The sequence below is a fragment of the Rhinolophus sinicus genome, linkage group LG02, assembly GCF_036562045.2.
Source record: "Rhinolophus sinicus isolate RSC01 linkage group LG02, ASM3656204v1, whole genome shotgun sequence".
Lineage (NCBI taxonomy): Eukaryota > Metazoa > Chordata > Mammalia > Chiroptera > Rhinolophidae > Rhinolophus > Rhinolophus sinicus.
In genome coordinates this window covers 45,372,657-45,397,149 of record NC_133752.1, presented here as the reverse complement: position 1 = coordinate 45,397,149, position 24,493 = coordinate 45,372,657, and the positions used below count along the sequence as shown (strand labels likewise).

Here is a 24,493-nt window from a genome sequence, read left to right as displayed (position 1 = left end):
AGTCTTCATTCCCTCTAAGTAAAGGGTATCACAGGGGATTAAACGGGAGCCATCAGAATCTAAACAGCTCATCTTCACCCAGAGCTTCAGATGTCTTCCCAGCAAATCGTCCATATCTATTCATCAACTGTAAAGTTCACTCATTCGTCTCATTTCCTCTTCCTGATACTGCAGAACCCATATAAGGAGTTCTTCTTGACTCTCTTGATAATAACTGTTACCTATAAAACCTAAGAGAGCCCAGCACATGCCAGTAATATTGGCAGAAGGGAGAGAGGGAGGAAGAGATGGATGCGAGACAAAGTGCCAAAAGAAACCCTATAGAAAAACAACTTCAGTGCTACACAAATTAGTAATAAGCACCAATTTTAATGAAATAATTTTGGAAGCCAAATTATAGCAAAGTGAAAAACATACATCAAGACCCATGAAGTTTTGTCATTTATAAATTCCAGAAATACACCTCCAAAGCAACAAAGTCCCCTGGAGGAAGAGAGGAAGAATAGATAAAAGGGGAAGGAGAAAGCAGAAAGAAAGAAGTTAGTGTACAGACACTGAATGTGACAGGACCTAAACAATTTGTGTGGGGGACGATCACGAGCTATAATCACATGGAAGAGACACATTTTCTTTGCAAAGAACACTTTTACCTACTGGACCACATGCCATACTTCATTTCCAGGATTCAATCATTTTTCGACTTTTTTTCTAGTTCATTCCCACCTCCATATTACCTAACCAGTCACTTTTCTCACCCTAAAGCAGGCAGCCGCTTTTGACCACACACAATATAGAAAAAATGGGAATAAGAGTTACACTATCCACACCGCGGAGGTCCTATTGCTTGGAGATGATACCATCAGGTTTTTCCACGTTACCTTGGAATCTGCCACTTTAGCCAGACCTAACTCTTGAATGACCTTGTTTATCCGTTCGTTTTTTTCATGATTTGTCATAGTTTTTGGGAGCCGAAGAGCTGCTGAGAACTGCAAATTTTCTCTCACTGTCAGAGTTCCCATCACAACATCATCCTTAAGGCAAAAGAGCATTTTAACAAGACAAATCAGGTCTTTTCTAGAACACTGGTAATTATGATTATGTACTACTAGCAGACATTTCCTAATGGAATAATTTTCTAGTACTGTCACTATAGTATATATAACTTAATCCACAATAACAACATACCCCAGGGTGAGTTACAGATAATGATCAACTAGCAATTATACAAATCACAGTAACTCCATATACAGAGAGCAGCAACCTAATGGAATAATTCTCACTCCCTATCTGAACCCCTAAATAGAACACTGGTAATTATGATTATGTACTACTAGCAGAAATTTCCAGACTGCTTTATGCAAGGATTTGCCAAAATATCTTTCTAAGCTAGGGTAAGAAGAGAGCTAAATACAAGGAAAACAGTAAAACAGTGTATCTTCAGGAAATATGGTAACTAGAAGTGACATCATGGCCCTTATGAGAGTCATATGCCACCAGGAGAACTAACATCACTGTGCTTACAAGAGTCCTATTCTAGATTCTCCCTGCATGTTCAGGTAACACTACTCTATGTCTTACGGGAGATTATCAAAATCTGGCGCAAAGAAAGATGGCTCTACGCCCATGTCATGTCATCAATGGGAAGCAAACTGAACTATCAGCCATGGCACTTGCCCACATAGAAAGAGGATAAATCTAAAATGCAAATCCATGAATACTTACTTGTACCACATAACCTGAGGTACATTTGAAATTGGCAGGTTGAGGTGCTCCATTTATCAAAACGTCTCCAGATAGGCCCTGTGGATCTTTCCTGGCAGCTAAGACATCTAACAGCCTATAAAAAGAAATGCATAATTTTTTTTCCTTCCATTCAGGCGATAACTCTGAGCTATGCTGAATCCAAATTCTGCTCAATTTAGAAAGTTAACTGATCAAAAAATTCTATGGTTTCACTATAATTATCTGTTATTTTAAATTCTCACCTTCCTTTTTTTTTTTTGACTCTATGCTACAATAAAGCCCAAGAACATAAAGCAAGGCACTGCTGGCTGATCCAGCATAGACCTTCCACTCTGCCCTCCAGCTGTCTTATCCTGGGGGAGCCAACACAGGCAATGTGCCCCTTTACCTGAGACTCAGCCTTCACTTTTGCCTTTGGCTCCATCTCCCCAGCCTTTTGTACCCCATTATCTCAAATCACAGCTGGCAGCTGTATGTCAATCACGTTATCACCTCCTGTTAGTAAAGCTGACCTAATAAGACTTCCTACTCCTAGGACAGAACCACAGCTGGCATGACTGCATGGGATCCATAGCACCTAGAACCAGACTAGACACGTACTGATGCTCAGCAAAGACCTGCTCTCCTAAAAGTGATCTTTCAACGCACACTAACACTGCAGAGAAAAGGCTTACTGATACTCGTTATACTCACGAAGATTTGCCTCCACCTGTGGGTCCCAGAATGGCGTTGAGGCCAGGTCTCATGATCCCACTGCAAATACAGAAACAGACTGATTTACTGGGTCACTTTCAATCCAGTTCTACTAATTAACATCGTGTTTAATATACACAACGAAAGTTGATGAAATTAGACAGAAAACAAGCACAACCAAACTTTTAAAGGAAGAAGAAACCGAACAGTCAATTAAAAGAAGTCTAGTCTACAAAATAAGTCATCACTAGTCAGGTCTGATAAGAAAAATGGCTACGTTTCCTGAGCACCTAATAGACATTCAAAATTTGTTTTAACAAAAAGGAGTCTGTACATTTTTATACATGATAATTACTTATGTGAAAACCAAATGTTTTCAGTAAAAACAAATGTCAAGAAGTAGGAGAAAACTTACAGATACATAATAGGTATGGACTAACTGGAATGAATTCTGAGTTACATTCCCTACTTACTATATCATGTTCAAATAATACATCAGTCATTTCCATTAGACTTTACCTTCCCTTCTTAGTGCGAAGGTGATGGAAGTGCTGGGTGGGGGTGCAGCTACCTCCGGCACCCAAGTACACAGGCTGCAAAGAGAGGTGGAAGGAAGAGAGGAGACAGCTGATGGTGGGGAGATTGCTTATATTAAGGAATAAGAAAATGGATTGAGCTAGTCAGTAGCTCCCATGTTTCCTTGAAAATAAGACCTAGGCGGACTATCAGCTCTAACTCATCTTTTGGAACAAAAATTAATATAAGACCTGGTCTTATTTTCATGGAAACACGGTATACTAAGAATTATGAGAGCCAGGTTTTACTTTCTGAGATGTTTTTCAAACATGGAAATAACCGTGGGGCATTAGATAGGAGTTGGAGATCATGGGTTTTAATCTATATGCACAGATATAAAGAGGTTTACATGCATGTATACGTAACTACCTACATATGTTCCCTAGGTCTGCCCACTGAAAAGGCTTGGAAAGTATGACATCCCAGTAGCAATGAACATTCCAAACACCTAGGTCATGGCTATAAATACAAAACTCCACAAAAAGGAACATCAGCTCATTTCAGGTCTGAGGGAGGCTAAGCACACAGTGAGCCTGGAATTTCTTGCAGTGCCAACAAAATACTCAATGAATGAGAGAATATGTCACACACAAAAATGAGTTCAAAACAACAAAACCCAGAACCTACCATGAAAGTTTTCCCACTGACTAAATAGGGAACAATAGGATTATCGAGATAAATAATGATAATGCATTACTACTAAATGCTACTGAATAAAATGGGAATCCACGAGCCCATGCTGATATAAATAAATGAATGAAGAGATGACGACTGAAGCTTTTTCTTTTTAGTAGAATGCAAACTAACCCATACAGAAGAGTAGGATGAAAACAGAAAATCACCCTCTGGTAACTATCATCGTGATAGTTATTGCTGATTCAGGCAGGTGTCATCAATGGCAGCTGAAGCAGGTGCGTTCAGGTTTAATGAGGAATAGGGTTTGGGAATAATGTCAGGGTATCTCCCCTCATAATAGTTATTAATTACAAAGTGGGAAGTGGTGACATTGTGGTGAAGGCTGGCAGACACCAACGTGACCAGATCAAGGTTAACATCACCTGGGGCAGAACAGGAAAATCCCAGGTTGGATGAGACTGAGGAGACAGCATGTGGTGTTCAGTCAGCTACGTGAGGGGCATGGTTGACCAGCGGCCCCGTAGGCCCCACCACTGCATCCATTATGAGGCTTTGCTTCCCCTGGGCGGATCCTAGACAATGACCGAGAGGTTACATAGGAGTGGACCCTTATTTCTGAAAATATATGGTGGAGGAGTTAGGGATAATAGAGCACCATGTGGACGGCTTGCTCTCAAATGGTTCAGAAAAATCCTAAAGACAGTGGGCATGTAAAGAGACAAAATGAGTAGCAGTGCAGTGAAGTGTTAAAAGGTGAGGAATCTGGATAAAGGGGTTATATTCTTTCACAATTTAAAATTGAAATAAGCTCAAATTAAATTATAAATTTTTAAAATCTATTGCTGTAAAGCATATCACTGAATCATAAAGATGCTATGAAGCCTTGAGCAGATGACACTTTTAGTGTACTGGGATACTAACATACTAGCTTTAAAACATAAGCAAGATAAATGTATACTCACACACTATGCATTATTAACCTATTCAACCTGCACATAGTCAAATCATTTGTCACCTTCCACTTAGCACAAAATCTGAAGTGACCAACACTTTCTTCATTTTCATGTTCCACAAAAATCTTGTCACCTTTCAAAAAGGTCAGTCAATTCTAACTAGGCATGTAGCAAAAGATAAAAGCTTTGTGTCTATCATTTCTCTCCTTATTTTCCTAGTCAGGGTTTCTTAACCAGCACAAGAAAGGAACAAAGAAGTAGGTATGACAGAAGGTGCTTCTGCATGAGCAAAGGTCTATCTAATCCTACAAGCCCCTGACCTTACCACCACCCAATCAATCTCAGATCCCCATAGTTTCCTCCCCACACACATCCAAAAATTTTCTCCCATATTTTTTTATTTCCTAGCCTTCTGGGAGAAGTTGCCTGCTAGTAACAGATAAAACCACAACCCCATAGAATGCATCAAGCAAATTGAGAAACATCTGATTCTATACAGGTTTGCAGCCATACCTGGCAAAGCGCTCTTATAACCACTCCTCCAGTCTCAGAGAGCTAGAAAAGGTGCTTGTTTTGTGTATGAATAATTATTTCCCCTATCAAACAAATAAATAAACAAAACAAAACACAAAGGCCATGTTGTTCAAGCAAACCTACATGCTGTCCCCCCCAACTCCACAGAGAGGAAGAATTAGGCTCAGTTCTCTAGAAACCAGAAAAACATGAACAATCCTGATGGCTATCATCTGTGAAAGAGGAGCGCTGTGGTACCAACTGGGTTCTAGTCTCACTTCCTTGCCCAAACCTCTGCCCACTCCACCACCATGTGAGGAATTTGTTGCTGGAGGCAGAGAACGAACATCATAGTTTGTACGGATTTGGATCCTAAATTCCCCATCACGTTAGACTTCAACTGCGTACCTTAAGCTAAGCTAGAGTCGTCATATATTTAAGTAGTTTCTGTCTATCTGTATAATGGAGGAAAGCATTGGGTAAATTGTTATAGATTATAAACAACTATATATGTAATCAGGCCACTCATTTACAAGTCTATTCAAAAACCCTAGTATTTTCATAATATATTGTCATTTCAACCACATAGCTCTTGCTTCTAGAACTTTAAGGACATAAAGACCGTTAAGAACCTAATGTGTCTGGCACATAAAGTACATTGACAGATCTTTTATTTTACAGATTAGGAAACTAAAGTCAGAGATTACAATTATGTTCCCATATTCAAGAAGTGGAAAGTCACATAGCCAGGCCTCTTTCCACTAAACCACATGGCATACCCAGGAAAAACTAAATGACACATTGCTTATTTGTTTTCTCAAACAAAAGTAGATTCACATGGTACAACCACTTTAAAAACAGTTTGGCAATTCTTTTAAAAATTAAACATATACCTAACACGTAATTCAAATGTTTCACTCCCAGTTGAGCCAAAATAAATGAAAGTATGTGTCTATGTACAGACATGTATACAAATGTCCATAGCACCTTACTTGTAACAGGCAAAACCTGTGCAGTTCACTGTATGTCAACAAAGCGATTTACATAAAAATTCATGCACGTACTTGACATTCATTAGTATTTCTTTCTCAACTGTTTTTCGAGCAAGTAGAAAGCCACTCTTCACTTTTACTCGATAGCAGAGGTTATGAAAACTTAACACAGCTCCTTCAGCAAATGACTTCAGGTCATTGGATGGCATCCTGGTGAGGCCATTGGTGTTTCTTTGTGACACTGAGATAGAAACTTGGTCATTACTGGAAGACATCTGGAGAGTTTCCGCCATTCTGCAGAAGAAAAGCAAAAGTGAGCTGATAGCCCAAATAAATGAGATTGTAAACACTAGGTAACAGAACACTTAAAACAAGTCCTTTTGGGTACAAACTTCCGTTATAAAATACGTTAAGTCCTGGATATGCAATGTACAGCATGTTAACTATGGTTAACACTGTATCATATACTTAAAAGTTGCTAAAAATAGATCTCAACAGTTCTCATCATGAGAAGAGAAAAACTAGTGACGGTGGTGTGGGGACAGAGTCCCAGAGAGCAGTTTCCAGGCTCTCGGCCTCACGTGGAAAGGTGCTGGCTTGGGTAGTAGATGGCCATCAGCTGTGACTAGTTGGCCATCAGCTGTAACCAGTTAGCCAATTAGCCACTGATATAACTGCCGTGATTTCATTGGTGGTTGGTTGGTTGGTTGGTTGGTTGGTTGGTTGGTTGGTTGGTTGGTTGGCAGGCAGAGAAGTGGACAGCGGATTGTGGATCGTGTGGATCCCACTTCCTGTGTCTCCAACCTAGCCGCCAGCGAGAATATAGTGGTATGACTCCCCTATCTATGGCTCCGTGGGTGTTCCTTTTTGGCCTCACCATATCCTGCGTTCTCATGTGGGGAGTGGGACCAGAGACCCCACATGACACCCTGCATGACAAATGGTGCAGTGTGCAGGGTGTGGTGCTGGCTAAAACTCTCCTAAGTATAGTGGAGCAGTTTGTGTGTATGAACACTCAGCTTGGGGAGGCCGGTGAGGAGCAGCGCCGGGAACGGGAGTTCTGATGTGCCTAGGAGACTCTAGCCTCCAGATGACACACCTCCCTCTTGGCCATAGAAGGCGTCACCTTCCTTTTGGTAACCTGCTGCTGCTGTAGGCTCCGAGGGTTGTGGACTTCTTGCACCAAGGCCTCCACCCAATCGGACACCTGGCATGGCGAGCAGGATTCCAGCCAGGTAGGAATGTACTCTGGGCAGGAGGACAGGTGGCCCCCACACAGTGTATGGTACCCGGTAGACACTGTTCTCAGGAGCTGGACCACCGAACAGGGGTGGGAGGACATGGATGGCTCTCCAGCCAGCATGAAGAGGCCCTGAAGGTTCTAGCTGAACAGTTGCTGGAGGAGGCGAAGGGTACAGCCAGCCGTGTGGGCTAGATGTTCCTCGCTGCATTGTGTCATAGCCTGGGAGACACGCTTAATGAAATGGCCCAGGTGCCGGACCAGGTGTCCCGGTTGGAAGCGCTGGAAGCTTGGTCTACTTTTTAGAGTATGAGCCCCACAGTGGAAATTCTGAAGCAGAGGAGTACAATGCGAGTGGAGACAATGTAGCTCCCAACCCCCACTCCCGGCCCATTATGAAGCAAAAGGTAAAGCATGAACAACCTTTGGGCCCCGGGGGCATTGCTGCCGGCAACCCAGCTGTGACTGAGTTCACAACCTACACCCCATACACTCCCACTGAGTTGCAGGAGCTGGGGAGACAGTACCGACAGCGCCCTGGAGAGCCAGTCTCGGCTTGGCTACTACGTTTATGGGATGAGGGGAGAGACAGCATTCTCTGCTCCCCAGGCGAGATGGAAAAGCTAGCCTTCGTGACAGTGCATCCGTCCCTGCGACAAAGGTTACAGAACTGCCATAGGTTGGCCCAAGACCAGGGCAAACACATTCTAATGGAGTGGCTCACTGCTGCAGTACACACAGTATGGGGACAGGCTGGCGAGCTGCCAGACACTGTGAGTCAATGGCAGTCATATACAGAACTTACTCAAATCATCCGTGAAATGGGTATGAGACATGCTATGTTCAACCCTAATATGCGGGGGCCGGATGACGAACATTTTACAGCCAGCATGAGAGATCTGGTTTTGGATACTGCACCTGCAAGTGCTTTTGGATCCATGGTTGCCATTCTTACACCCTATGTGGGGTGGCGGATGTATGAAATTACCACTGCCATACCCACCCTGGGGGATGTTAAAAGATGGCGGCAAAGGAAGTTAAGACAGGAGGTCCAAGAAGTCGAGACCTGGAAGCCCAAATCAAAAGTAAGGAGGCAAGGTCGCAGGCCTTAGAGAGTAACACACACGCAGATGTGGTGTGATCTCGTGGCAGCAGGGGTTGATCGGGGAAAAAATAGACTGCCAACTCAATGCACTCTTGTTGGAACTTTGAAAACAGCTGCGTCCGTAACAGCAATTCCAGCGAAGCCTAAAGGAAAAGTCTGGGAAAGCACAACATGTGTCCCTCCAGGACTTCATGCGGCTGCTTGAGGCCGACTCCTTTCAGCTTGATTAGGGGTGGGGCCAAGGTGGGGCCCCAGTCAGAGAGGACAAGCAGGGACCGGAGGCCTCACATGGAACTGTCCATACATTGGTCCCCTTCTGATGTGCAGAGGGTTTTGGCTCTAGTTGATACCAGCGCAGACTGCAGTCTTGTTTATGGGAACCCAGAACTGTTCCCCAGACCAGCAATCTGCATTGATGGCTATGGGGGAAAGACTGTGACAGTAAAAGCTGTTTCCTTACCACTGGGTATAGGAAGGCTTCCCCCTGTACCTACAAGATGTATGCCTCCCCCGTTCCAGAATATATTCTAGGAGTGGACATGTTACATGGCCTCAGTTACAGACATCGGTTGGAGAGTTCCGTCTCCAGATCCGGGTGGTATAAGCCGTGAGGTGTGGGAATGCTCACCACCCTCCTCAAGTGTTGCCGCAGCCCAGGTGCGTGGTTACAGTGTGACAGTACCGCCTGCCAGGAGGACAGGAGGAGATTGGTCATACAATTTTGGAGCTGGAGAAGGCACATATTGTGAGGCCAAGCACAGTCCCTTTAACTCCCCAATATGGCCTGTCAAGAAGCCAGATGGGACCTGGCGAATGACTGTAGACTATAGGGAGTTAAATAAGGTGACACCCTCCCTTGCATGCTGCAGTACCTTCAATACACGATTTGATGGATCGTCTGACTGTCCGCCTGGGAATGTGTCACTATGTAGTGGACTTGGCCAATGCTTTTATCTCCAATGACATTGCACCTCTAGTGTCAAGAGCTGTTTGCTTTTACTTGGGATGGGAGGCAGTGGACTTTTCAAGTCCTTCCGCAAGGATACTTGCATAGCCCCACTGTCTGCCATGCGCTTGAGGCCCAGGATTTGGCACAGTGGGATCGTCCGTCCTCTGTGGCCTTGTTTCATTATATCAATGATATTTTACTAACATCTGATTCTCTTTCAGATTTAGAGCAAGCAGCTCCCTCTCTTCTCCGCCACCTAAAGTCACTCGGCTGGGTGGTGAACGAGGAAAAGGTCCAATTCCCTGGCTTATCCGTCAGGTTTTTAGGTGTTGTGTGGTTGGGTAAGACAAAGGTCATACCTGAGGTGATTATTGACAAAATACAAGCCTTTCCCCAACCAACCAAGGTCTGCCAACTGCAGATGTATTTGGGTCTGCTAGGGTATTGGCAGGCATTTGTACCCCATTCAGCACAAATAGCAAGGCATTTGTATAACATGATAAAAAAGGGGGCCTCATGGGATTGGACAGAGGCTGTAGAGCAAGCCTTTGTTGCCACAAAACGGGCAGTGCAGCAGGCACAGGCTCTGCAAATAGTAGACCCTCGTCACCCATTTGAACTTGATGTTCATGTAAGCCAAGAGGGGTACGGTTGGGGCCTCTGGCAATGGCAGGAGCGTCTCCGGTCGCCAGTGGGATTTCGGTCCCATTTGTGGAAAGTAGCGGAAGTCCGCTACTCTCTAATAGAGAAACAGCTGGCTGCTCTGTACTCAGCCCTAGTGGCCACAGAGGCCATCACAGGGATGCACGGATATTGGTTCGAACGACCTTTCCCGTCCAGGGGTGGTTCCGTACATGGACCCAGGGACCCAAAATGGGGGTGGCACAGACCACCACCCTTGCCAAGTGGGGTGCCTACTTGGAGCAGTGTAGCACCCTTAGTTCAAGCCCTTTGAGCACAGAGCTACAACAGGTCCTGGGACCTGTTGTAGCCCAGGCTGAGCCAAGCGCTCAGCCTAGAGGGGAGGACTTGAAGTCCTCACCCTACAGAGAAGGACAGCCCCCAGTACCTGAGGATGCCTGGTTTACCGATGGTTCTAGCCAAGGAGCTACAGTCATTTTGGCGGCTATGGGTGTGCAGCCCAAAAAAGACATCATTTCGTTTGATACTGGGACTGGCCAGAGTAGCCAGTGGGCTGAGCTACGAGCTGTGTGCATGATAATCAGCCAAGAGTCCGGGCCCCTAGTTATTTGTACCGACAGCTGGGTGGTGTTCCAGGGCCTAAATTTGTGGCTCCCTATGTGGAAACACCAAAACTGGTTGGTAGGACACCGTCCACAGTGGGGTCGAGCCATGTGGCAGGACCTCTGGGACCTAGGGCAGAAAGAGGAGGTGACCCTAATGCATGTCACAGGTCACTCCCCCTTAGGGTCCCCAGGTAATGACGAAGCAGATGCCCTAGCACAGGTATGACGGTTAGAATGGACCCCAGCCACTGATGTGGCCCATTGGCTGCATAGAAATTGCAGCACTCTGGAAGCCGAACCATGTGGCACAGACGCTGGAGTCTGCCTTTGAAATAGCAGGAGATAACAGATGCCTGCTATGACTGTGCTGTCTGTGCCCAGGACAGCCCCCAGTGGTGGAGGCTCCCCTGGGAGACACAGCAGATTACGTGAGGGAAGGTGCCCCTCGTTCGCTGGCAAGTGGATTACATTGGACCCCTACCTAAGGCCCGCAATACAATATATGTGTTCACAGCAGTGGACACTGCTACGGGGTTGATGTTTGCTTGGTCGTGTCCGGTTGTGAATCAGCAGCATACAGTGGTCACTCTTACACGACTCTGTGCCCTTTATAGGCACCCCCAAGTCATTGAAAGTGACAGGGGTACCCATTTTACAGGGCAAGAAGTGCAGCGCTTGGCTGCCAGGATGGACATACAATGATTGTTTCATACCCCTTACAATCCACAAGCAGCTGGCATGATAGAATGCTACAACAGCCTTTTGAAGCAAGGCCTCTGGGTGTCAAAACACTCTCCCACGATGCACTACTGGGCCTCGCTTCTATGGGACGTCTTGAGAATCCTGAATGAGAGACCACGGAAGGGAGGGCCTGCACCAGTAGAAGCTTTGCTACATCTAACGGCCGCTCCCGTTCAGTTACAGGTTACCACAAGTGAGACTCTTTTAAAGCCAGGCTATAGCAGAAATGGAAACATTTTGCTGCCAGCACCCACATGCTTGAAAGCAGGGGAATGGCAGCAATGGCCTTGGCCTTGGCAGGTTAAAAGCCCCCATTATTGGTGATTGGGCCTGATAGCCCTGTGGGGGGGTGGTTTGACCCATGATTTGCAAGTGACACCAGGGGTGGTAGCTGAGTGGCCACCTCAAGTGACTGTGGTATATGAAGGTCCTAATGCTGGGACGATTTTGCGGGGAACATATGTGCTCTCGCTATGGCCTATTATGGGGTCTGCTGTTCTATGTTGAAAGTACGCAAGGGACCCCAAGTACTGCCATAAAAGTCTGGTACCACAAACCGGGAAAGGTGCCAGTAGTAGTGACCCTCCTTTCCCAGGACAAAAAGCTAGCATGTATCCTCCCAGATGGAAGGGATTTGTCATTGTTGGTTCCTAAGACTGCTATTTCTTTCCACCTGTAGGTTCCTATAGGCTACTACAGCACAGGGCCCCTCGTAGAAGATGCTTGTCATGTAGATTGTCAGGCAAGACCCTGGAGGGGTGGAGTGTGGGGACAGAGTCCCAGAGAGCAATTTCCAGGCTCTCGGCCTCACGTGGAGGGGTGCTGGCTCGGGTAGTAGATGGCCGTCAGCTGTGACTGGTTGGCCATCAGCTGTAACCAGTTACCAATTAGCCACTGATATAACTGCCATGACTGCGTTGGTTGGTTGGTTGGTTGGTTGGTTGGTTGGTTGGTTGGTTGGCAGGCAGAGAAGTGGACAGCGAACTGTGGATTGTGTGGATCCTACTTTGTGTGTCTTGCCCGGCCACTAGCGAGAATATAGTAATGACTCCCCTATCTATGGCTCTGTGGGTATTCCTTTTTGGCCTCACCATGTCCTGTGTTCTTATGTGGGGAGCGGGAGCAGAGACCCCGCATGACACCCACATGACATGTGGTAATGGATGTTAACTAAACTTATTGTAATGATCATTTCACAATATATACAAATATTGAATCACTATGTTGTGTACCTGAATCTAATGTTACATGTCAATTATATCTCAACTGAAAATAGTAAAGAGGAGAGATCTAAATTTTTAAAAAAAACTAATGTGGCCCTTTATGCCTCTTGAGCCTTGCCTTTGCTCAGGGTCCGCTCCAAACCTTTTGAAGTGTACTTTTTCTTTTAATAATGAGCCCTTGAGCCATTCTCTGCTGCTTGGGTCCACTCCTACTTTTTTGGAGTGTACGATCTCTTCTAATTGTGGGGACAGTGTCCCAGAGAGCAATTTCCAGGCTCTCGGCCTCACGTGGAAAGGTGCTGGCTCAGTTATTAGATGGCCATCAGTTGTGGCTGGGTGGCCATCAGCTGTTACCGGTTAGCCATTAGCCACTAATGTAACTGCCGTGGCTACGCTAGGGGGTTGGTTGGCAGAGAAGCAGACAGTGGATTGCAGATCATGTGGAGCCCGCTTCCTGTATCTCCAACCCAGCTGCCAGCGAGACTATAGTGGTATAAACCCCTTATTCATGGCTCTATTGGTGTTCCTTTTTGGCCTCGCCATATCCTGGGTTCTTGAGTGGGGAATGGGACCAGAGACCTTGCATGACACTAATAAACTACTCTTTCACCACTTTAAATAATAATAATAATAATAATGTAAAAACCTTATTCTCATTTTTATTGATCACGTTTAAGTAAAAATATTTTGGATATAGTAGATTCAATAAGATATATTATTAACATTTTTAAAAACGACCCACTTTAGACTGCACTACAATAAATAACTCCATTTGCAATGAACAGTCTATATCCCTGGAATAAGAACAACTTTGAAACCCATATTAGGGAGGCAGGCAAAATTCTAAACATATAACTCCAATTAGATGTCAATTAAATATCTAATAAGTAAATAATGAGAGTTTGAAAATTACTCAAAACTCATGAAGCAGGAAGCAGACATGTAGGAGTGAAACGTGGCTAACCTGAAAGCATAGTATGTGATATGACTCAAGATTAGGGACAGACTAAGTGATCACCATCACCCCTGTTTTTGGTTTTGGTTATTTCTGTTTTAATTTTTGAGTTTATGACATAGTTATTACAAATATGGGCTTATTAGCCACGCAATCAGGGACAGGAGAAATATTTCTGAATGTATCGCTCGAGGCTTATATCACGGGTTGCTATGCTCCTTGGATCAGCTAAGAAGATAAACTCCACAATTATTTGAGATGACACAATCATTTCCTTAACAGAAGAACATATTTAAATTCTAGGAAGATTTAGAATTAAGTATAAAAATTATTCAGAAAATCAAATCAGTAGTTAAGCAGTTAAACAATTTAAAACACAATTGAGTATTAAGGTTACCAGAGGGGAAGGAGAGCAGGGGTGGAGGGTAGGTGGAAAAGGATAAAGGAGGTCAAATATGTGTTAATGGAATAAGTCTTGACTTTGGGTGGTGAACATACAATGCCATGTATCAATGATGTATTATAGAATTGTACACTTGAAACATATATAATCTTATTAACCAATGTCATCCTAATAAATTTAATAAAACTTAAAAAAAAATTTAGCTCAGTATTAAATTTATAAATGAAATTTAAAATGTTTCATGAAGGCGGTTACAAAAAGCACCTATAAAAGATTTAAATACACTAGGAATTAAGGTGAACGTAACAGCTTGTGAATAAGTATGAAATGTGAAACTTCAAGAAATCTAGCTTTAATTTTTAAAAATCAAAGTAATCTATGAAGAACTTTCTCTCTGGCTATGATGGAGCAGCTGTTCCAAACCAATCACCCTCCTAAGAACAACTACAACAGTAGACAAAATATAAGAAGCAACAGTTTGAAGAGTTCTCTCTGATGAGCGCAACAAAAGCAGCCAGGATTTAAGGAGCCAAAATCCTGGAAAGGAGGAAACAACACAGGGAAACCCAGCATTCTGTGCCCTTTTCTATACAGTCAAATTGCACACACAGGGCAAAACTCAGAAAGAGCACAGGTAGAAAGAAGCTGCTAGAGGCTAAAAACAGCTGAGGAAATATTTCAGCAGTCTCTCAGGGCAAGGGAGAGAAAATTTGAAGTTGCAAGCCTACCAAAGGGGAGGGGCCCTAGAAAGCCAAGTTTCTGAGATCCCAGAAGGGCTATGTATGCCCTGGCAATATGGGCAACCCAGAAACAGACCAGCCTCTACTAAATCAGAGTGATCCACTTATACTTTATTTGTCTACTAGGAGTTAAATCCACTCTCAAAAAATATATGTAATCATCCAAATTTGCAATCAACGTTACCAGGTGTTTCAGAAAATAGGAACTAATGTTCCAAAAACAAGAAAAGAGAAATAGACCCACAGGTAATACACACTGGAGTCATCAGAGTTTGACTGCTTGATGTACTATTTAAGAAAGGAAATGAAAAGATAACCTATTACCAAAGGATCAAAATCTATATTAAAAATTTTAAAAAAAAGAGTAGATGAGTTTAAACAGCAGTTTAGAGGCAGATTAGTAGTAGATGGTATGTAGAAAACATCCAGATTGAAGCATGGATGAAAATATCACCATGAAAAAGAAAAAGAAATTCCGGACTGAAAGGGATGAGGTCTACTTTTCAAAAAATCTAAGAAACATATGGAATGTGATGTAAAAGGTCTGGCATTCATGTAACTGAAGACCTAAAAAGGACGTATGGGGGAAGGAGCAGAATCAATATTTGAAAAAATACTGGCCAAGCATTATCCCAAACTGATGAAGGTATCATGCCACACACAGAAGAAGCTTTAGGAACACCGAAGCAGGCTAAATACAAGAAAACCACACCTGGCCATATCAGAGTAAACTGCCAAAAACAAAAGTAATCTCTGAGTAATTGTTTCTGTACCCAAAAACACTCTATTGAATGTTGGAAACTGGAAAAGTAGGAAACTCTTTAAGGATTATTACCCCGGAAATTAAAGGTAAATAGCTTGCTTTTAATCTGGCCACACAATGAATGGTAGAAGTGCTCTATTCTCTTAAAACCCTATTCTCTTACAGCTGTCACAGAGAAGGCACAAGTAATCCCTGGACCTTACATCCTGACTTTATAAACTTCTTAAGCCATCACGTGAGGTCAAAATATGCCAGTTCCAAAATCTTCTCCTGCTGTCATGTCCATTTCATGCTTAGCCACTGCGTACTCACAACACTCATTATGAGAATCCAATAACATCCTGCATGAAATGTAAACAGGCCATTGCTCAAGATGGAAATTGGTAAGGGATTTTTGGGAGATTTTCTGCTAACGTAAGGCACCAACTGGAACACAAGTGCCCCAGAAAAGTCATCCATGCCCATACAAGACACAAGCCTTAAACTTATAGTAAATACAATCACACTTTTAGAAGTGGCTGCATACAAAGAGTTTGCCTTCATGGGGACAGGATTTGGTGTGTAATTCATATGGCTGCTTGGTTCCTCACTAGGACCCTAACAATCTCCCTACGCACACAGCAGGGCCTCCACAATTCACGAGTTACGCATCAAATGACCAGATGGGTACAACCGAGGCACACCATCCAGCTGAAGCGCATTCTACCAATAAACAAACTGAAAATGTCTAAAACCAACATGGAACAAAGCATTAACCTAAGCTGAAAGGCAAAAATACATTGTAATAATTACAAAATATAGAAAATACAACACCCCAGCCCCATATTAGCCCCCAACTCCTGGACCTCTAATTAATACAGTAATACTGGTCATACATAGATGAGTCACTAAAAGCAACTGCTCCACGTAAACATGAATCTTTCCCCATGGGCAGAAGCTTTCTGGGCATATGTGCTGCGCTCTTCTCTGTACATGAAATAACCTAACTCACATAACAAAAATCAGCTTCCCACCTTGCTGCCGCTTCCCTGCTTCCAGGGCACCTGCTGGTCCTACTTGGCTTTTTACCACCTTCCGTGTCCTACACCCACGATAAAGACTTCACATCCTTACATAAAGGAGGCATCCCCATGTTTCACAACTCACCTGAACCAGCCTGCTCTGTTACCTGGCCTGATTATATCCCTTAGGCAGCTGGGAAAGGCCTTCAGCCAGGATCAAGGTGCTTGCAGTTAATGATATTCTTTTTCCCTTACCAGTTGTGCCTTTTCTGGTGGTCTATCTATGTCACCTTTCTTCCTCTCTTGTTGCCTTCCAACTAGTGAGGCCACATTTTTTACTTTTTGACAGTTTGAACCATTTTCTTCCATAGATGCTGCTATACTCGTATGTTATAAGAATGATAACCTGCATTTAAAATGCCGTTTTCCTCTATTGTAGTTTTTACCATACTCTCAATATGACAGTCTATTGTAAATGGAGTGCATTATACCATGAAAAGTGCACACAGGTAAGAAAAGTCGATTCTAAAGTCCTCAGCCAGATACCTGCCCACAGTGGAACTATTACACAAGCTGGTAGAAGCCCAGGCCTTCCTCTTACATGGTTTTCCCGAGTGATGATATTAGGAAATGGAGAGTTGCATGCCCTCTGCTTCCAAGCCAAAAGGACATGCTGTGTAAGCACACGTGACCTTCAACTGAGGCTAAGACAGAGATTACAATCTGACAAGGAGATAGGGTTCTCAGGTGATTGCTATTAAACATGATGGCACAAAAATACACAAGAGGATACTATTAAATATTGTTAGGGGAAAAAATGTCAAAATCTAAAATCTAACTTCCATAAATTAACCCTTGCATTTAAAAAGTTCTGTATCAGGTCTTCCAGACAGAAAATCAATATGGAAACAACGGCCTTAATTGATACATTACTCCAGTTGGATTTAATCGATATTTTAGAGCATTTCACCACAAAACTGCAGAATACACTTTCTTCTCAAGCACACATGGAACATTTTCCAAGACAGACCACATGTTAGGCCACAAAACAAGTCTTGATAAAGTCAAGAAAACTGAAATTATACCTATTGTCTTCTCTGACCAAGGTGCTATGAAATTAGAAATAAACTACAGGAAAAAAAACTGGAAGACACACAGATACATGGAGGCCAAATAACATGTTACTAAATAATGAATGGGTCAACCATGAGATCAAGGAAGAAATCAAAAGATATCTCAAGACAAACGAAAATGAAAACACGACGACCCAAAATCTATTGGATGCAGTGAAAGCAGTCCTAAGAAGGAAATTCATAGCACTGCAGGCCTACCTAAAGAAATAAGAAAAATCACTAATCAACAGTTTATCTTCACACTTAAGGGATATGGGAAAAGAACAGCAAAATGAGCACCAAGGGAGTACAAGGAAGGAGATAATAAAGATCAGAGTGGAAATAAATGAAATAGAGACCAAAAAAACAATACAAAAGATCAATGACTGCAGGAGCTGGTTTTTAAAGAAGATAAACAAAACTAACACACCTTTAGCCAACTCATCAAAAAAAAAGAGAGAGAGAACCCAAATTAATAAAATCAGAAATGAAAGAGGACAAGTGACAACAGACACCACAGAAATACAAAAAATTTTAAGAAATTACTATGAGCAACTATATGCCAACAAATTTGACAATCTGGAAGATATGGACAATTTTCTAGAGGCGTACAACCTTCAAAGGCTAACTCAAGAAGAAACGGAAAATCTGAATAGACTGATTACTACCAGGGAAATTGAATCAGTAATCAACAAGCTCCCAACAAACAAAAGCCCTGGACCAGATGTCTTTACAGGTGAATTTTACAAAACATTCAAAAAAGAATTATCACCTATTCTCCTCAAATGATTCCAAAAAATCCAGAAGGAGGGAAGTCTCCCAAACACTTTTTATGAGGCCACTATCATCCTGATCCCAAAATCAGACAAAGACATTACAAAAAAAGAAAACTACAGGCCAATATCCCTAATGACCATAGATGCAAAAATCCTCAACAAAATATTAGCGAACAGAATTCAACAATACATTAAAAAGATCACACACCATGATCAAGTGGAATTCATTCCTGGTATGCAAGTGTGGTTCAACATCCACAAATCAATAAATGTGATACACCACATTAACAAAATGAAAAATAAAAACCATATGATCATATCAATAGATGCAGAAAAAGCATTTGACAGAATCCAGCAGCCATTTATGATAAAAACTCTTAAGAAAGTGGGACTAGAGGAACTATATTTCAACATAATAAAAGCCAGATATGATAAACCCATAGCTAACATCATACTCAATGGGGAAAAGCTAGAACCATTCCCCTTAAGATCAGGAGCAAGGCAAGGTTGCTCATTTTCTCCACTTCTATTCAACATAGTTCTGGAGGTTCTAGCCACAGCAATCAGACAAGAAAAAAAATTAAAGGCATCCAAATTGGTAAAGAGGAAGTAAAATTGTCATTATATGCAGGTGACATGATACTATAGAGAACCCTAAAGACTCTACTAAAAAGCTATTAGAACTGATAAATGAATTTAGTAAAGTAGCAGGATACAAAATTAATATTCAGAAATCAGTTGCATTTGTATATACCAATAATAAAATATCAGAAGGAGAAATTAAGAAAACAATCCCATTTACAATTGCTTCAAAGACTATAAAATACCTGGGGATAATTTAACCAAAGAAGTAAAAGATCTGTACTCAGAAAATTATAAGACTCTGAAGAGAGAAATTAAAGAAGATACAAATAGATGGAAACACATACCATGTTCATGGATAGGAAGAATTAATATCGTTAAAATGTCCATACTGTCTAAGGCAATATACAGATTCAACATAATTCCTATCAAACTACCAAGGACATTTTTCACAGAAATAGAACATATAATCCTAAAATTTATATGGAACCATAAAAGACCCCGGATAGCCTCAGCAATCTTGAGAAATAAGAACAAAGTGGGAGGTATAACACTACCTGACATCAAATTATACTACAAGGCTACAGTAATCAAAACAGCATGGTACTGGCATAAAAACAGACACATAGATTGATGGAACAGAATAGAGAGCCCAGAAATAAATCCATGCCTATCTGGTCATGTAATCTATGACAATGGAAGCAAGAATTTACAGTGGGGTAAAGACAGTCTTTTCAATAAATGGTGCTGGGGGCGCTGGCCCGGTGGCTCAGGTGGTTAGAGCTCTATGCTCCTAACTCCAAAGGCTGCCAGTTCGATTCCCACATGGGCCAGTGAGCCCTCAACCACAAGGTTGCCAGTTCAATTCCTCGAGTCCTGCAAGGGATAGTGGGCAGCACCCCCTGCAACTAAGATTGAACACAGCACCTTGAGCTGAGCTGCCTCCCAGATGACTCAGTTGGTTGGAGTGTGTCCTCTCAACCACGAGGTTGCCAGTTCGACTCCTGCAAGGGATGGTGGGCTGTGCCCCCTGCACTAGCAACAGCAACTGGACCTGGAGCTGAGTGCGCCCTCCATAACTAAGACTGAAAGGACAACAACTTGAAGCTGAATGGCACCCTCCACAACTAAGATTGAAAGGGAAACAACTTGACTTGGAAAAAAGTCCTGGAAGTACAAACTGTTCCCCAATAAAAATAAAATGAAATAAAATAAACGGTGCTGGGAAACCTGGACAGACACATGCAAAAAAAATTAAGCTGGACCACCGCCTTACACCATATACAAGGATAAATTCAAAGTGGATTAAAGACTTAAATGTGAGATCTGAACCATAAAACTCCTAGAAGGAAATATAGGAAGAAACTTTACAGACATTACCTGGAGTAAGATTTTTACTGATATATCCCCTCGGGAAAGGGAAGTAAGAGAAAAAACAAACGTGTGGGATTACATCAAACTAAAAAGTTTTTTTCACAGCAAGGAAACCATCAATAAAACAAAAAGGTATCCTACTAAATGGGAGAAGATATTTGCCAATGATATATCCGATACGGGGTTAATATCTAAAATTTATTAAAAACACTCACTCAACTCAACTCCAAAAAAACAAACAACCCAATTAAAAACTGGGCAGAGGACACGAAGAGACATTTTTCTAAAAAGGACATAGAGATGGCAAACAGACATATGAAAATTGCTCAACCTCATTAATCATTAGAGAAATGCAAATAAAAACCACAATGAGATACCACCTCACCCTAGTCAAAATGGCTATCATCAATAAATCAACAAACAACAAGTGCTGGTGAGGATGTGGAGAAAAGGGAATCCTCGTGCACTATTGGTGGGATTGCAGATTGGTGCAACCACTATGGAAAACAGTATGGAGGTATCTCAAAAATCTGAAAATGGAACTACCTTATGAATCAGCAATTCCATTCTTAAGTATCTATCCGGAGAAATCCAAAACTCTAATTCAGAAAAATGTATGCACCTTAAGTTTATTGCAGCACTATATACAATAGCCAAGACATGGAAACAACTGAAATGCCCAATCGGTAGATGACTGGATTAAGAAACTGTGGTACAGTTATACAATGGAGTATTACGCAGCCATAAAGAAGAATGAAATCTCACCATTTGCATCAATATGGATGGACCTAGAGAACATTATGTTAAGTGAAATAAGTCAGACAGAGAAAGACAAATACAATATGATCTCACTTATATGTGGAATCTAAAGAAAAGAATAAATGAATGAACTAATCAGAAACAGTCTCAGAGACATAGAGGAAAAACTGAGGGTTGCTAGATGGGAGGGTGGGTGAAGATAAGCGGGAAGGTGAGGGGATTTGAAAGCACAGTCAGTAACCACAAGATTGCCACAGGGATACGAAAGTCAATTTGGGGAATGTAATCAATAATGTTGTAAAGATTTTGTAGGGTATCCAACGGACATTTGTTTTAGTAGGGAGACCACCTCAGGGATAATGTAGATGCCTGATCACTGCACTGTACACCTGAAGCTGAAGCTGAACAATAATGAATGTCAACTATAATTATATATATATTTTTTTTCTTTTTTTTTTTTTTTTACAAGAAGTGGAGTACAGCATTAGGAATTGAGACAGTGGAAATGTAATGGCTGTATGCGATGTCAGAGGGATAATAGATAGGGGGAGGGAGTAATCACTGTGTGAGGGATACAAATGATAAATATCTAACAACAACAAAAATAGGGCTGCTCCGTGGCTCAAGCAGTTGGAGTGCTGTGCTCCTAATGCCAAAGGCCGCCAGATTATTGTGGAAGGCCCCTAGAGAAGCCTCAGGATCTCCCTGGTGGAGATAGATGCCATTGAATAGCACAAAACGGAACCCAGTTATGGATCTGAATCCAGCTTGTGTCAACATGGCTCAACAATGTCACTGGGTGTCTGGAGCAAGTGGCTCTTCTGCAACTTCATTCAAAAAAGACCACAGTTTGTGTGAGAAATTGGCTGAAATGGAAACCTTTAGAGATATCATATGTAGACAAGTTGATACTCTACAGAAGTACTTTGATGCCTGTGCTGATGCTGTCTCTGGGGACAAACTTCAAAGGGATAAAGTGGTAGAAGATGATGACTTTCCTACAGCACATTCGGATGGAGACTTCTTATATAATCCCAATGGCAATAAAGACAAGTTATTTACACATGTAACACTGAAAGGAATACGTGGTATAGACTTTAAAGGGAGACAATAACTTTTAAAGCAACTACTGCTGGATTCCTACACTTTTTCATTGTATTGAACTAACGTAAAATGTGAGGACAGCTGGCAAAAGAGACTGGATAGGAAACTGAGAAAAGAAGAATAGAGGAAGCATACAAAAATGCTGTAAGAGAACTTAAGAAAAACATCTCACTTTGGAGCACCAGGTTATTAGGAAGGCCCAAAGAGCTTGATTAGTGAAGAAGAGTTCTTTGAGGTTGTTGAAGCTACTTTTGACAGACAAGGCAAAATAGAAGGACAGTCATAGAGCAAAAAGGTCAGATTCCATTTGCCTACATCCGTGCCATCTGGTGATGCCTTTTCTTCTGTGGGGACTCACAGACTGTCCAAAAGGTTGAAGAGATGGTGCAGAACCACATGACTTATTCATTACACGATGTAGGTGGAGATGTCAATTGGTGGTTGTAGAACAAGGAGAAATGAAGGTATATAGAAGAAAAGGGAATTTGAAAGCTACCCATGTATTTAAAGGTGTTGCGGACATAGGGTCTGCAATTACTTCTAGAATGTTGATGATTGCAATTAGAGAAAACTTTCATGTGGCACAAACAGTGGACAATGCAAGCATCATTTATCAAAGGCACAAAAGAGTGTGGCCTGCTTCTCAGCAAGGTATATGTATTATGTCTTTCTGCCATTTGAACGATACCAACCTTGACTGAAAATGACTCAGTTTGTAATTTTTCTGTGGATTGTGAAAGTGCTCCTCTAAACAATTGACGTGTCCCTGCCAAAATAAAAAATATAAAGAACTCATACAACACAACACTAAAGAAACAAACAATCTGGTTTAAAAATGGCCAGACGACCTGAATAGACATTTCTCCAAAGAGGACATACATCTGACCAACTGACATATGAAAAGAAGCTCAACGTCACTAATCATCAGGAAATGCAATGAAAACCACAATGAGATATCACCTCACACCTGTCAGAATGGCTATCATTAATAACTCAACAGGCAGAGATGCAAAACAGGCTGGCCCACAACCTCCATATGGCAGACAAAAACTGGGAGGCTATCTCAGCCACAGACGTTCCCCACGGAGAAGCAAGAAAACCCAGCCCCACACTGGGCTCCCCAGCCAGGAGTACTAGTCCTAGGAAGAGGAGTCCCCACAACATCTGGTTATGAAAAACAGTGGGGATTCTGACTAACCCAGTGGGACAGAAGGCTGCGGGAAACCCACCCATACTCTTAAAGGGCCCATGCACAGATTCACATGCTCACAGGTACTCACCCTGGGCTCCGGTGGGGGGATGGTGACTCCAGCTGTTGGAGACATATGGGGGACAGACTGAGGTGTGTGGCTTTGTGGGGGAGGCCTGGAGGACAGTCGGCATTTTCCTGGTGAGGGGTTCTTCACTGCAGCCAGCAGGCAGGCACCATTCTTCCTGTGTTGATCCCGCCCTCTACCCTTACAGCCAAATCTGAATCTGATTGGTCTGGTAAGCAGTGAAGCTCCACCCTGCTGACTCACTGAGACCCCACCACACCCAACTCCATAAAGCAGGAGACTTTATTGGCGCCTGAACTTAACCAGAGTCAGCAACCAGCAGCAGGCAGCAGCAGGCCTCACTATGTCCTAGGGTGGTAGCACAGCTACCCCAGGCCCCGTACTGGTGGCAGCTGTCTTCAGTTTGCAGCATGGCCTCTCCCACACACCTCCAGGTCCAGCACAGACAACTACCATCCATGGCTCACTCTGTAGCTCCTACCAGGCAGTTCCCAACCAGTCAAAGGCAATAGCTGACCTGGGCCAGCACTGGAGCCCCTCCCAAAAGGCCCCAGAACCAATATACTTAGAGGTTGGCTTCAGACCACAGCAGAGCACCGCCCAATTAGCCCCACAAGTGGCACAACCAAAGGGCAATCTCAACAGACCCCAGAGTCCAATGGGGCAAATCCCACTGCGTGTGGTAAGACCCCAGCACAGCAGCTCATAACCTGTGGACATGGCCAAATCCCACAGCCAATCAGCCTGAGGGTCATTCCCACCCACTGACATGTCAATAGCAATCAAGGCTCAAATGTAACAGGAGGCACATACAACCCACGTGAAGGATACTCCTGGAGCACCTGGCTCAGTTGACCAGGGATACTGTGGCACTAGGCCCCACAGCACCCCTACTTCATAAGGATACCCAGCAAGAGATGTAGCAGATTTATCTGATACATAGAACAAACAGAGAGTCAGCCAAAATGAGGAAACAAAGAAATGTGTCCCGAATGAAAGAACAGGAGAAGACTCCAGAAAAAGAACTAAATAAAAT

General features: G+C 42.8%; 1 protein-coding gene and 1 pseudogene across 1 annotated transcript in view; one reads left to right on the top strand and one right to left on the bottom strand.

Annotated features, from left to right (window-relative positions):
* Positions 1–6,399, bottom strand: part of LOC109439743 (broad substrate specificity ATP-binding cassette transporter ABCG2) — a 29,211-nt gene extending 22,812 nt beyond the window's left edge. Inside the window, exons 1-4 of the mRNA XM_074323690.1 lie at positions 6,179–6,399; positions 2,437–2,496; positions 1,723–1,837; positions 879–1,031 (exon numbers count right to left, since the gene is read on the bottom strand). Of these exons, the coding sequence (XP_074179791.1) occupies positions 879–1,031; positions 1,723–1,837; positions 2,437–2,496; positions 6,179–6,399 (549 nt within the window). The remainder of the gene's footprint in view (positions 1–878; positions 1,032–1,722; positions 1,838–2,436; positions 2,497–6,178) is intronic.
* Positions 6,400–7,388: 989 nt separating this feature from the next.
* On the top strand, positions 7,389–22,939 carry LOC109439542 (ceramide transfer protein; annotated as a pseudogene).
* Positions 22,940–24,493: the final 1,554 nt, after the last annotated feature.